The following is a 15,652-nucleotide window of genomic DNA, read 5'->3' as shown; positions in this document are numbered from 1 at the left end:
CAGATTGAATACAAATTTCTGTTTTGAACTATTTTTTATATCGAGAAAATATATATATATATATTTGAAAAATGAAACATAGGTCTTTTTCATCGAATTTTAAAATCAATTTTTTAATTTTTATATTAGTTTTCTATTTTTTTAGTAATTCTTTTCTTCGATAACAACAGCCTTAAAATTACAATAGTTATTGATTCAATTGTTTGTAATAAATTTTAAAAGGTATTATTGGTTGAATTATTTTTTTAGAAAATTCAATTTATTCCGGTATGTACTAATCGAGACTAAATTTAACTCTTTAAATGAGATTTTAATAAAATAATAAAAAATAAAGTATTATGAACTGATACGATTTTAAAGGAAAGTATTATTTTAAAAAATTAAATAAATTTTTTTTCGTTAAGGTTATGAACTTCGGCCTAGCCCTCGGACGTTTACTCGTCAGTTGAGTAGAAATTGGTAATAACTAATAATACTTGTTTCAGATCCGCAAATAGAATTAAGATAACTTAATAATAACACTTACTTTTATACTTTTACACCCAAAAGGAAATATATGTATATGTACGAATCCTAGAATAACATTTTACGTATCCAAAAGTCCCGGGTTCGGCACCAGTTACGATAGGTCTAGTGAAACAGCTAAAAAAAAAAAAGGAAAACTGGGAGTGAAATGATGCACGCAAAGTCTCAGCATATACTGATTTATATATATATATATATATACATAGGGGGGTAGGTATTATGACCTATATCCGGTGCCATCCTTCCTTAACTTATATATTATATATATGTATATATATATATAGTCATAAATTGGTGCCTACGAAATTTAAAAACTACTAAATAAGTTATATTGATAATATTTCTTGTCCTATTTTTGTAATCAATAACAGTTCATCAATAACGATCTCGTATTCTTAAGATTAAAGACATCTTGTTATGGTATAGTTTAATTTGTATCTCTTAAAGTCGTCTTAGGCAAAGAAAACGTATAATCAGGGGATTGTAATAACTTCTGACCATTGAAATGCTTTTTGACTTATAATCTGCTGCTACCTTTTGATATTTTTCTCTCTCTCAAAGATTTTAATCTCGGCTTGTATCAAGACCCTTCTTAGCTCTTTATATCAAAAAAGCTTTCGAGAATCGTTCCAATGAAACCTTTAGAGCAGAGGCACACCAAGAGCTTATTATTAAAAATGTTTATTCATTAAGGGTCTTGGTATTAGATTTATTTTTTATTCACTTACTCATTAATTTATAGTTTTTTGTAAAGCAAAGGTTGAAGCGTTTTAAATAAAATGGAACTATGAAACTAGAATTAGCATTTAGTTAGACTTGTATTTTGTTATATCTAAAAATATTGTGTTGTATCCTAACTATCAAAGATTGAGAAGATTCATACAACGTTTTTAGTTTTATTAATTATCTTGATAACTATGCATCTTTTTCTTAATGATTGCTTTATAATCAATTTCATTTTACCACTGAGCTGTGACCCTGTCAATAAGGTATTAATTATAATTTATCAATCTATCCCTGATATTTTATTTTATATTTCAATTTTACTTAATGTCATTAATTTATCTTTAAATATCCATTATATCTTATATTAACACAATTCTTTCTTATTCCTCCTGCATAAGTTTTGAAATTCATAACGTTTAATTATTTGAATTAATTCGATGAATTTCCTTATCTTTTTATTTTCGATCTTATTATTGTTGATGTTATTCCAGAAACTCCTAGTAATTAACTAGACCCTTCAAGGAATTTTTTTTTTTTTTATTGGTCGATATATATGTTAAATATCGAAAAAAAAAAATGTGATATTGCACGCCTTCTATCTTCAGCATATGCTATTTCTCAAGACTGTTAGGTTACGCGGGTAGGATTAACGTTGAGCCGGAAGAATGTCTTTTAGGCGCTTACGCTGGTCGATTTCTGATTTATTAATCTTCAGAAGAGAAGTTTGAAAATGGAAACCGTGCTTTTTATGCCAAACGAACCTGGGAAAAATGTTGGCATGATCCACTAAAGTTTAAGAGCAGTGACTATTCAGCGCAAATCAGAAGACAATATATTTAATTCTTCTCGATTTATTTTTTTTTAAACGAAAATTTTATTAGAATTATATTTTAGTAAAAGATTTCTTTTTTTTTTTTGAAGGTTCAAGTATTAATATTGTAAAAATAATTAAAATATGTTGTTAATCGGGGCGTCTGTACTCTCTTAATTGTTGTTGTTTCCCATAAACAATATAAATTAGCGTTTTATTTTATTTTTATATTGATTCCAAAAATATTTATTTAAATGTTGAAATTTGCATTTTTTCATTAGCAGTGAACGCAGCTAAATCAATCCGGATTTTTATGCTATTTTAAAAAGTTTAAACCCTTTTTTTTAATCTTTCGTTTGGCATTAGTTAAAACTAAAAAAAAAATAAATAAAAGAACTGAACATGTATGCTGAGACACCCTTTTATAGTGACAGGTGAAAATAAAAATAATGAAACGTTACAAGACTGAAATAAAAAATTTCCGTAATGAATTTAAATTTTAAATATAATTGTATGTTTATGTGGTTCTTATTATTTTCCTTTTAATTATTTTGATTAATATTATAAATTAGAAAAAAAATAAAACCAACAAGCACAATAGAACTGTTTTTAAAATAATAAGATGAAAAAAGTATCGGGCTAAAATTAGCAAAGATACACCAAAGGATTTTTTGGTTTTGCGTTTGACTTACTAGAAAGGAAAATTGTATGGATGGTCACCCCTGAAATTTTAATTTATATGTAAATGTACTCTGATCACAGGTTTCCAATATTTTTTTTTAAACCAACATCAATATTTTGAAAGGTCCCTGCTCCCTTCATGTAAGTATTTTGTCACAGCAAATATGGGCTCAGATACTAACCTTTTGTATTTTTTCATAAGCTTACAAAATTACAAAGTGGTGAAGATTTAGATGAAAATAAATAAAATCTCTGAATATTATGTGAAATAAATAATTATTGATTACTAATTTATATAAAATTATATATTTATATTTGTTAATCAAATTGTGATGAATCTCATTGTAAATAAACGATTATTTTCCATCAGCATTAAGTTTTTTTTTAAATATTAAAAGCATAAATATTTTCACAAAAAATTAATTAATGGTAATTAAAAAAACACACATAAGAATGGTGATAATTCGAAAAAAGCTATAGCCTGCACTATCGCGAAATCTATTGATAATTAAAAGGTACTATCGATAGACTTTAGATCGATTTTAATTGCTGGTTTCACAAGTTTCTCTAGAATTCAAATATTCTGGTCTCGAAAAACTAAGTCTTGGAAAATTTAATTATTACGTGTAATTACTTTATTATTTAAAATTAAATAAATACTTAATATGTTAATCAAACACTATGGCTGTTATATTTGAAAACATATGAAAGGTTTTGTTTGCTAAAGCTTCTTATACTGTACTCGAATCCAACTGTAATCCCGGGAATTTTGTTTGGACCCTAGGGCTTCTAAAGTAAGTACTGATTGAATTGTTTTCCAATTCAAAAGTAAAAAAAAAAAAGTTTCTCATAGTTTATTCGATTTTTGCTAATTTTGATTTATTTTATAATTTCTATATTATTTTCTGTCTCGCTTTGTCATATGGATACGAATATTTCGTATTTTTGTAAAAATATTTAGTCAATCATGTATAATTCTGTTCTGTGGCAGTTTTTTTTTTTTTTTTTAAGTAAAGTGTTATTTCAAATATTGTTAACCGTCTTCGATTTGTGACGAAAGGACTTCAAAACAGACTATAATTTATAAGAGGGCTGTGAATATGTATATTGATAAGTATCAATATGTATGTTCTTTAGAATAAAATGAAGAAAATGTTACGATATTATTTTTAAAAAAAGAGATGTAGGCAGTAAAAAAAATGAAGGGTAGGTGATGAAAATCATAATTTTATATTATAATAAATGATTGTACTGACATTTTCTACAAATAATGATTAATGATTACACAACTTATCATCCTTCGCCCTTTTTGATCTTTCACCGGTCTCTTCAACACTATGCTCTTCGATAGAAATTAACAAGCTACATCTAATAGTTTATTGCTATTTAAATAATTAAATAATAACGTTAAAAAGAATGGTGAAAGATATATTACTCCAGAAGGAAAATACCATTAAAATATATGATGGGTTACAGTTATTAAAAATAGAATAAATGATTAGTTCACAACGAATTTCTTCGATAGCATATGACTGTCGGGAAATGAGGTTTTTTATTCTATTCCATTTTAAACGGGTTCTCTCTGTTTTTACAATGATAAAATATCACAAGCAATGTAGAAGGTCTGTTTGATTTATTTTAGTATTTTAAGATATATTTTTATACACGGTGAGTCCCGTTATCTTGTAATTTAGAGCTTTTATTTATTTATTTTTTTTTTTTTCAAACAGTCTTGTCCAACTATATTGGGTTGCTACAAGACAAAACATACTAATCAATCTGTATTTTTATATTTTTTAATTACTAATATGAAGTAATTTAATAAATAAATAAGCATATCTGAACATCGACAACCCGTGAAGGGTCAGGGGTTCAGTACTTTGTAAGGAATGTTACTAGACCAACGGTTGTGTAAGGAGGTGATTTTGTTATAATCACGCTCAACCGAAAGATTTTTACTCAAATAAGGGTACCCAATTTATGATGCTGGGTGGACCATGAAAGTGCTCCAAAACCCACAGGGTTGACTTACGGTTAAAGTGTTACATAAAACATTTTTCTGCCCAGCCGGATTCGAATCCGGGTCCTTGGAGTTAATATAGTTAATAATATAATAAACACTCAAAACGGTACTCCTTATGATGGTATGCAGTTACGTGACTGGCACTTTATAATCTGGGAGTTATAATGCCATTACAAAAGTCTTCCAAAGAATGAGACATACATGAGGTATTTACAGGGGAAAATTATATAAAAGTTAAATATTTAATTTTAAAAAAAATTCCATCACACTTTTTAAGATAATGTGCAATCATATATAAAAAATTTTAAATAAATCTTTTATCCCTAACAAAAGCATAAAATAATAATAATAAAATGGAATTAGGAAAAAAAAATGATAAAGCATCCTTTGTTGTTTGTTGTAGGTATTCAGGCTGTAGAAACAATGCTCTACACACTCGACATCATCAACAAGAGATCTAAATGGCTGACTATAGGGGCTCATATCTTGGACGACTGCGACAAAGATACCTACGGTCTTGAGATGGCTGTGGACTTTATCAAAGGTTAGAGAATCAACTTTTTATTTTATTTGTTTAAATTTTATAGTCAGTTTTATATATATTAGAATAATGGTTTCATTAGTTTCCTTTTGATTAAAATTCAGATCACTGAATTAAAGACTGCTGTTCGTAAAGTAAGATTTCATATAACAGTTAAAATTTTCAAATCAAAAAATTGACCCAAAACAACTGTTACTTTTATCATTTCTGGCCGGAGTTTTATATGAAAACTTACAAATTTATTAAAGGTTTAATTATTTTCAAATCAAAAAATTGAAACCTCATTTAATTAAAATAGTATTTATTTATTAATTTTATTTGTAGAAATGAATTACCGTTAAAACGATTCAAATTGAATTAATACAATTTTAAATATAAATGTATGTTGATTAAATTACTTATATTTAGTTTTTATTAATAATTTGTTGAAAACGGACATTTATATACAGTAGGAGAAATTTAAAAAATAATTAGGCATCTATATTAATTATTTTGTACATTGCGAAATTATATTTTAAACTTATTTTTATAATCTAGTGTTATTCTATTAATTTTAAGTTGCGCGTGTTACACCCAAAGTGTAACCTTGCACGGAGATTTTTCAATCATTCAAAAATTATTATCCGATACTTATATTTAATTATATAATAAAATATTATTAATCTTTATAATAAATATATAAAAAATTTATAAAATTGGAACTGATAAAAACTTATTTTAAAAAGTGCTATTAAATTTATCTTAGTAATTTATGAAATATCATTCAAATAGCAAGAATTTTATTGAAATAAAATTAAAAACGTATTTCATAAATTGAACTCCCGGATGGAATTCTTGTATAATTGAAAACTATAACCTGGTGAAAGACACATATAAATTATATTTCTAATGAAATCTCTGCACAAATTCAAACATTTTCAAAATAAAAAAGTGAAAATATTATTTAATACTAAAAAAAAATCACGTAGTAAAAAAAAATTATTAAAATTCAAAATTTTCCAAAATGGTCTACAAAATTAGGTGTAATATTTTGATATCATGAACAAATTAGAGTTATATTTATACCTAGAAAAATTATAAGATTATGTATTTGTATAACATAATGTACGATCTGTAATAAAAAACGTGGTAGAGGTTAAAAATTTCATTTCAAAAATTTTTCTTTTCTTCAGCGATGCCAAAAAATGAAGGTTTTTTTTCGGCTTCGTCTTTGCCAGTCAATGACAGTAAGAGAAAGATAGACGATTAATTATTATCAATATTATTATTATTCATTAGTTAATTATTATTCAAGGGTTTTCTTTTTCAAAATAATTAAGTAGTATTAATTAATGTTATTGTTTTGAAATAACTAGTGGATGGTTTTATTGTTTATTAAACTGCGACGTCAATCCTGATTATGTTCATGGGTTCAATGTTTTCGGAGATTATAAAGGTTGTTAGAATTTATAATTATGAACTGGGATTTATTGGGTGTATAAATATTGATTCCTTCCAGGTCACATCTAACGTAATGGTAAAAATTGTTATATTTAGGCTCAGATCACTCTTTCTTCAATGGATGAGGTAAATTGACAGATATGGACGTCATCAGGTTTTTTGGGTTATAAAAAAAAATATGCTGTTAAAAAAACCCAAATTTGCAAAAACTTGCATTAAAACCCAAAATATGTTCTGCATAAAATATTCAAATCATGCCAAAATCAAGTTTATTGTTTAATTTATAATAGTAATGTATGCTAATCATTCATCGCTCAAAAGTAAAACAGAAACCGTACTTAGCATTACCTCATATTTTCCTATTTCGAATAATAAATTTGTTAAGGAAAACATAACTAAATAAATAAATTACTGATATACACGCTTAAATTTATATAACATCTGACATTTTCTTGTTCTACTAAAATTGAAAAAAATTTAATTTATGCTAAAAGGTGCAGAATGTGCAATTTTATGCTACAAAATCGTTAAATTTGGCTGAATACGAACACGTACTCATCGTAAGTCAAAAAAATTGGAGTCACTTTTGACGAAACTTTATTCTTGAAACCACACATTGCTAATTGTAATTAGTACTCAGTGCCCCTCCTATATCCTAGAAAACCTGTAATTCAAATTCTCAATCCAATCCCACACTACCAGGTCCCGTTTGTCTGACATCTTCTCATCTTTACCCGAGCTGCCTGTCACTGGAACTCCATTCCTTCTAACATATGTTATGTACCAACCCTTCTCTTGTTTGAAACCCTTATATTTAACTGCCTTTTTCTTCCCCAATCTATTCCAATAATATAATGGTAAAGATGTAACTACCATTTTTTTTGTTTTTATGTATTTAATCAGTTAGGTTTTTATTTTTTTTTTTTTTATTCCAATCTAAAATTATTTATATAGAATTTTAATGTATATAGTGCATAATTCAGTGTGGCTACACTGTTTTTGCCCAATATATGTTGTAAAATTAAAATTACTATATAATTATTCTGAAGGAATCTAATCTCAGAATAATAAACTATTTTTCATTTCATTCCATTTAAAATTTTTTTTCAATATTAAATTTCACTATAATGTTATATACATCGTGATCGGATATCTAACTGATTCAAAACATGTTAGACACAATGGAGTAAACTATGCAATTGCATAGAAAACCAATCTCTGCTAATGATGTTTCTGTCAAGGTTTGATAGAATTCTGAGCCAGGGAACCAAAGATGTTATAGCATTGTTGGAGCGGGCTTAAGCGTTAACTTTAACTGGCTCGTGACTGCAGTGGCACTAGTTCAAAGCTGGTCTGGGTGGTCGAATTTTATTTCTGTGGTTGTCCCACGAAATGAAAACATGACTCCCCCACCATATTTGGTTACGTCTAGATAACCGCTTCTCCGTATATCATAAATGACAAGGAAGGGGGTCATAAAAATAAAAAAGATTTTAAAACCAGTCTCTAATTATATTATAGTATAGTAGGCCAGTAGAGAAGGATTTGTTATTAACAATGAATTGTACGGCTACTTTCAAATGATTCCAAAGTAATCCTAAAAGTTACCTAATCTACTTTTAGTTAGAATAAGTTTTTTTTTTTTTTAAGTTAAAGTTGAAAACATTGAGAGGAGAAATTGGCTCCAGACGACCAAGTGATTCAGAGTAGTCATTGGATAGCTGTCAGGCTAGAAATGAGTGCGGAGGAGGGGAGAATCTTAAAGGGTTTTCAGAAAGTCCTTAATGGATTTTGCAATCTAGAAAAGAAGGTAATTTCATTCTCGTTAATAAAAAAAAGAAAAGAAAAGAAGAATGGATCGAGTATAGTTTCCAAGGACCCAATGCGAGTCGATTCCTAAATGATGAAGAATCTTCTGGACCCTCCTGTCTCATTAGAAGTAATTAAGAACTTTTGTAGAAAAGTTGTTTCTGTTGAAGTAGGTTAAACCATTTCATATTGTACCGTTTTGCCCACTTTAGTGTCGGGCGAAAAAGAGTCTATACGAAGATAACCGGCCGAATTTCGTGATTTTATTAGAGTTTCGAAAAAAGGCTCATACAAACCAAACGAAAATACAATATTTACATAATTAAAAAAAGAAGATTATTAAGGACGAAATAGAGAATAAAACAATGACTCTAATTATTTAAATGAATAAAATTTTATCCATTTTTGGCTCAAAATATTTTTATTCCATTATAAGTCCGAAGTTTCGGCCAATTCGGCCATCCTTCAGCACAAACCATAAACAGCTTTTATTATGCATATGAAATTTGACAATTTTAAACAATTAACAATATTATTAATAAATTATCATACCTTAATACTATGATTTTTTATAAAGAAAATAATACATTCAAAAGAAAAATACTTGAGTCCATTTACATATCAGAAAATATTAATTATACAGTGAAAAAAATATGGGATAATATTAATGTAATTATAATTTAATTTACATAGTTTTCATGAAAGTAATAAAAAATTGGGGTGAAATAACTAACGTTTCTCTCCTCTTGGAATCTCGTACTATAAGATGACATGAAATATAATGTGTAAAAATATTAATATAATTTGGTAGGAGTATAAGAGTGAAAAATATTTATAATTGAGTAAATAAGAAAGAAATAGAAATAAGGATGAACAACATAAAGAATAAATAAAAAATACATCAATAAACATAAAGCATAAAATACATGTATTGAATGATCTATATAACTAAAAATGTAGTGTTCCTTTATTACTTATGTAATATCTTCGAACGTTCTTAACCGATTTACATGCTTTTTTTCTTCTAAAAGTTTGGTTTTGTCCTGGGAAGGTTATATTGAAACGCGGGGTTCTTCCAGTTTAAAAAAAAAAGTTATGAAACTAAACTCTTTTTGCTCATGACTCGGAAAGTATTAATTTTTTAATGTATTCTTTTCCAATCGATTTCTTTCTTTTTCATAAAAAGGAAAAAAAAATCTAATTCCATTAACTGATTATATATTCACAAAAATACATAAAAACTAAAGCAGGCCAAGAAAATTTTTTTGAGAAAAGGCAAATCATATTAGTTTTTAAGCGTCGGTCCTAATCCTAATCCGGTCCTAAATCCTATGTAGTAACATACACATAACATAAGCTGGTAAGAAAAAGAATAATGCGTATATCGATCAATACAAACATGCTGTATATACACAGCCAGTGAAAAACAACAAAAGATTTTATATCGCATTGTAAAATTAAAGAGAATTAAAAATATGTGATTTCGATTTTATTTATTTTACATTTAATCAGTCTGAGCCACAGCAACGATGGTGTATATAAATTAAAATTTAATGTTCATTTGTTAATTTTGTATGTTCTATGAACGTTCTTAACCGAATAACAAGCTGTTTTTTTTCTTCTGAAATCCTGGACCTATCGAGTAGAAAAAAAAATTAAATTTTGTTGGCGGATAACTAGAAATGCATACTTCTTTCATTTACATTGCAAGAGACAATATGATGTATGTTGAAATTATCTAAGAAAAAAAAATGACTTGTATTCAGTGCTTACTAAAATCCATCTATAATCTAGTATCAAATAAAATAATATGGTCCCATTTTTTTGTTTTTGTTATAGAAAAGTAAAAAAGTATAGTAGATTTTTTTTTTAAATTTATTTATTCATTCTATTCTCTGTGGGCAATACAGTTTGATTAATAAAGGCTGCAAATTTAACAATTTAAAAATTTTGAAAACAGTTTTTTTTTTCCAGTTGTATGTTATCCTCTGCCCCTAGCCTTCCAAGAACCAGTCATTTCGCCCTTGGGTTGAAGTGGGTTGGCCCCTCTGAACTTTCCACCCGTACACAAAATGATTTTAATTCGAGTAGTTATGTTCATTAACCAGCTGAGGGAAATTATTCTACATGGGAACATAGAGTTCAGTTTCTCTCAGCTGTTTTAATAACGGTCTCGACTTTTCCCGTTCGCAGCCAAAATACATAGCTTTTTCCTCCTTTAGTTATTTATAAAATGCTTTAATATTTTTTAATTTATGCATTATTTATTACAGCTAACAAGGAGAAATGTTTATTTTTTTTAATTAGCAGAATAAAAGTTTTTTTTTTTTCGTACCCTCCTGTAAATATTTTAATGGGTATTTGGTACATTTACTGTAGTGGGAGTTGTTGAGGAGATGTTTCTGGCGGCGATCCTCCCATCAATTCTGAGTGGGATAACCCATTCCTGACTATTTTACTGGACATCCTGAGTGGCGCTGGTGTAGTTGCTGGTGCCTGTTCTCTCTTGGCCCGGCTCTTCTTTACAAGCTCCTGAAGAACTGGACATTCTTTAGATGTGGCTGTGTGGCCAACCATACCATTACATAGTGTACATTGAAGTGGTCCCCTCGCCGAACATTCGTTGACCCTCACACTGACTGCCGCAATAAGCCATGGTGTGACCATACCGCTGGCACTTTCTGCACTGTGCAGGACACCCATCTTCTTTAAAGATGCTAACCCTGTAGCGGACGTAGTCGATAACCAGGATCGATTGTATAAAATAAAAGGTATTTAAGAGGAAAATATTAAAAAAAATCGTCATTAAGTTCCTCTCAAACTTCTTCAATGAGAATAAGGCCTTACTGGAATAATCGCAATACTTTCCCTTACTACATATTCCATCTTCTACTCATAAAATTCTTTATGGTTATTTCTTATAATTCCAAAAACCTCTGTTTTTTTGGCTGCAAGGCAGTTTTAAAATCATGAATAGAAAGCATTAAGTTATAATTTTGATTATTAATGGCTAAACATCTAGCAATATAACTGGATGCAGATATTACTAAGACACAAATGTTTCCTCAACAAAGCCGCCACTAAGTGCTCCGGCCCACAACATAACCGCTCTTTATTTATAGTGCCGCTTAATCTCAACCCTAAGTCTTATTTACAATTCTAATGGATCCTCTATTTATTTCATCCCCTGAATTTACCCAAATTTCAACCACCCCTTCTCTCCTCCCTTCCTTGTAGGTCCTCCAAGTTAAACGTCTTCACTTACATACCCTGTTTTGTAGTGTTTATTTTTTCTATATTCATTATAGTCAATTTATTTATGGGAGTACATAATAAGGGGAAAAAAGTAGAAACAACAATGATGGGAGTCTTAAAATAGCTCCTGTATTTCATTCTGTGATGAAATAATTAAAAGAATTTTTAATCATGAATTTACATGTATACACGAGGGCCGGTTGATAAATAATGCACATATGCTTGTAGTGTACTGTAGAGAGAGAAATGCTTTATTGACATGAAGTAATGCTGTTCAAATACAGTGGGTTGTTATAACAAACAACATACTAGTCTATCTTACTAGGCAATATTATTTTTTTTAGTCATTTATTTATTGTTATTTACAACTGTATAAAATTATATACAACAAGTAAATTTGCTATTAGATATAAAATAACATGGTACAAACATGTGGAGAATCTACTCCTCGATTGAACTTCAATTACGTTACTTGAGAAGAAGATCTTGGGGCCATTTTCTTTTCATACGCCTAGGGGGATGAATTAACATGTATTGAAGGAGAAGCCAGGTTAGAAAAAAGTGGGATTGGATGGTTATGGAGTTTATAATGGTAGGAATGATATCGGGTTCGGGCCAAATCGGCAACATATAGAACATTGAGGTCCTGTTGAATGACTTGATCTGTGACAAAGGAAGGACCATTAAGGATTTTACGAAGGGTGGGATACGAAAGGAATTCGAATGGAATTCTTTTAGAAGAAAAAAAAGTATGTAAATCGGTTAAAAACGTTTAGTGGAGCCCCAAAGCTCAACTCCGTATGTCCAGAAGGGCCTTATTCTAGTCAAGTAGATAAGTCTTTTGCACTAGATTGGAAGTTTAGATCGTTTGTCTAGTAAGTGCTGTAATAGTCGGAATTGACTAGCAGTTTCCTGTCTTTTCAGTCTTTTATGAGGATTCCCTATCAAACAAGACAATATAAAAAAATATTATGAACCACATAAATTGATACAATAATTACAATTTAAACAAAAATAATGAATAAATTGCATTAAATTTGTATTTATTGCTTTTTTTTCCTTAGTAGTTTTCCCCTTTTTGTTTTATTTCGTTATTAACACTATTTCTTCGGCTTACCAATGAAACAAATGTAGTCAAGATTTTCTAGAGTTATTTGGTTTTTCCAGGCTAAAATGTTAAAAAGAATTAGCTTCAACGAATTAATTAATATCATAAAAATCTGCTTGTGACAACTAAAATTACTATTTCCATAACATAAAAAAAAAATAATTTATCATCAAATATCCTATAATATTCTGAGATTAATTCATTTAGAATAATATACAGGTGTCAAAATTAGGCTTTAAAGCCTTAGAGTAAAGTACAAATTTAAAATGAAATTATAAAACGTCATAAAATTCGAAAAGTTAAAAATGAACAACAATAATTAACAGAATATATAAAATAAAAATAGAAGAAATAAAATAAAACCATATGTCATATCGTAAAACATAAGATGACTAACTTCTGATAATAAATAAAAGGGAAAAACTTATAAAAAATCTAATACAATTAAACTAAAAATAATGAATAAAAAGGTACAGTTTCTGCTAATATACATATTTACGAGTAAGAACGAAATTCTGAAACATAAAATACAGAGAATATATAAACCTTATTTGAAACTTTCAATTGTTATTCTTCCGGAATTGGGTGGACAGAAGGTAGTCGAAGATACGTGATTTGAAGATTGGAAGGGTATTAGAACTACGAATGAAGGAGGGAATAGGATTCTATAGGGGAGAGGAACGGATAAGGAAAGACCTATCAAAGGCTACGATGTGCAGTTACAAATAAGTTTTAAGGCCGTGAGCGGGTATTGCGGGAATGCACTGAGGATTTTAATTGAAGGATATAATAAAATTAGTGAAGACGAGTTTCAGATAGACATTTATACAGACAGGTTTAACAAAATAAATATTCAAGAAAAACATGATTGTAATGATAGTGCTGATGATATTATCAAACCTACAAGAAAACATCCGTAGAATACATATCAAATGAAGAGTGAGATGAAATTACTGAATCTATCACTTCCACCAATAATCGAGTTTGATATAAACCACCAAACAATCGGACAAATACCAAGTAATATAAAAAAAAACAGATTATTTCCCATTATATTTTATAAATAAATTAATAGACAATATAATAAAATAAACAAACTGTTATGCCAGCAAAAAAATATGAAACAAATGATTATCACATAACGTTTGGAGGAAAAAGTGGCGTCGAGTTGCACGTAGGTACGTCCGAAACGGTCCCGAGTGTTAAAATGCTGTATATATTGTGTATTTTTTTTTTTTTTTTTTTTTTACTAATGAAACCCATAAAAATACACATATACCGAATATTGAATCTATTTTAAAATTAGGCTAAGGAATAGTTGAAGAAATTTGAATCCGCTGAGGCCTTCAACACAATGGTACGAATATAGAAAAGCATGGCCGAAATTTTACAAATTGCTATATTGCCATTTTAGAGTATTCTGAATTCCGTATTTAAACTATTTTCCAATATAAAAATACTTTATAGAAGAATTAATAAGAACTGGTGAATATTTTTTAATATAAATCTTTTCGAGATGAAAGTAATATAATATATAATTAAGGTCCGCCTTAAACGAAAACTATTTTTCCTTAACAAATTACTTTTAAAATTATATATTTATATTTTCCCTCTAAATGTCAACAACTTTTATTATTTTCTTCTTTCTAGAAGCTTTCTAGAATTTCAAAAAAAGGGACTTATTAAAAAAGTTTCATAATAGCCCCTTGAGATTGGCAAGTGAAAAACAACATGAATGGTTAATAAAGCTCATTGAAGAAAACTAAATTGATGTTGTTAATTAAGGATTTTGCTTTAATGAAAGAGTAGTGTTGTGCTGTGGCTTAGCCTTTCTTTACCTTACCCTTTACCATGTGTTGTCCTACTTTATTGTAACGAGTTCATAATCTGCTTTTGACAGGGCTTCTATATAGAGCTTGTCTTGCCAAGTACAGAACTGTTTACAGCCCCCAGCTCTGCTATAGATATTCATATTTATACGTTAAGATTTTTTATTTATTTCATTTATTTACAGTATGTGTATTAAAATGAAATAACAATTATATAACATTATACATAATATAATATAACATTTTAACATAATCTAAAAAAATTGAAGTACTAATTTAACTAGATTTTGTTATTTCTTATAATTTATTTTTTTAAATACCAGATTGGCCTTGTGGGTCTTACATGGTTAATGTAAGAGGTACATTTTTAAAAAAAAATTGATTATGGGGGGTTATAATCTCATACAATAATATATAAAATAAAATTAAAATAAGGAAAAATAAATAGATTAAAATAATAATTCTTAATAAAAGATGAAAGTAAAGTTAACAACCAAAACAATGACATTTATGGATTTACAAAATAAATAATTGACTTCTGATGGAAAAATGAAAGTGAATTTAAGCGTGAAAAAAAAATAAATTAAGATAAAATTAAATTTTAGAGTGAAAATATCAGTATTGATAAATATATAATTTATAACAGGATATCCTGCAGCAGCCTGGGCTTCAGTCTTCGAGTTGTGGTTGGGTTTCCCAAGTTGTATATCTCCTGCCTCTTTAATTATAGGTATCTGGGAGTAGAACTTCGTGAACCTTTTTTTTTTTTATTGTAATCCTCTGTTGTCTCTATTTGTAATTACCGATGCAATTGGCTATTTCTTACAAACCAAGGAGCATCCACTGCAATCTTACGACTTTATTTTAAAAATGTAGTTTTTTTCTTTTTTTGTAAAGGATGCCG

General features: G+C 28.3%; 1 protein-coding gene across 1 annotated transcript in view; it reads left to right on the top strand.

Moving 5' to 3' along the window:
• Positions 1–15,652, top strand: part of LOC106682173 (metabotropic glutamate receptor) — a gene marked incomplete at its 5' end in the record, with an annotated part of 282,446 nt that overhangs the window by 150,658 nt on the left and 116,136 nt on the right. The window contains 1 exon segment of the mRNA XM_067051351.1: positions 5,170–5,310. Within this exon segment, the coding sequence (XP_066907452.1) occupies positions 5,170–5,310 (141 nt within the window).

The sequence above is a fragment of the Halyomorpha halys genome, unplaced genomic scaffold (genome assembly GCF_000696795.3).
Source record: "Halyomorpha halys isolate HHAL.00 unplaced genomic scaffold, Hhal_1.1 Scaffold392.1, whole genome shotgun sequence".
Lineage (NCBI taxonomy): Eukaryota > Metazoa > Arthropoda > Insecta > Hemiptera > Pentatomidae > Halyomorpha > Halyomorpha halys.
The sequence above is the reverse complement of the archived record's forward strand: the minus strand, read 5'-3'. Positions and strand labels throughout refer to the sequence as shown.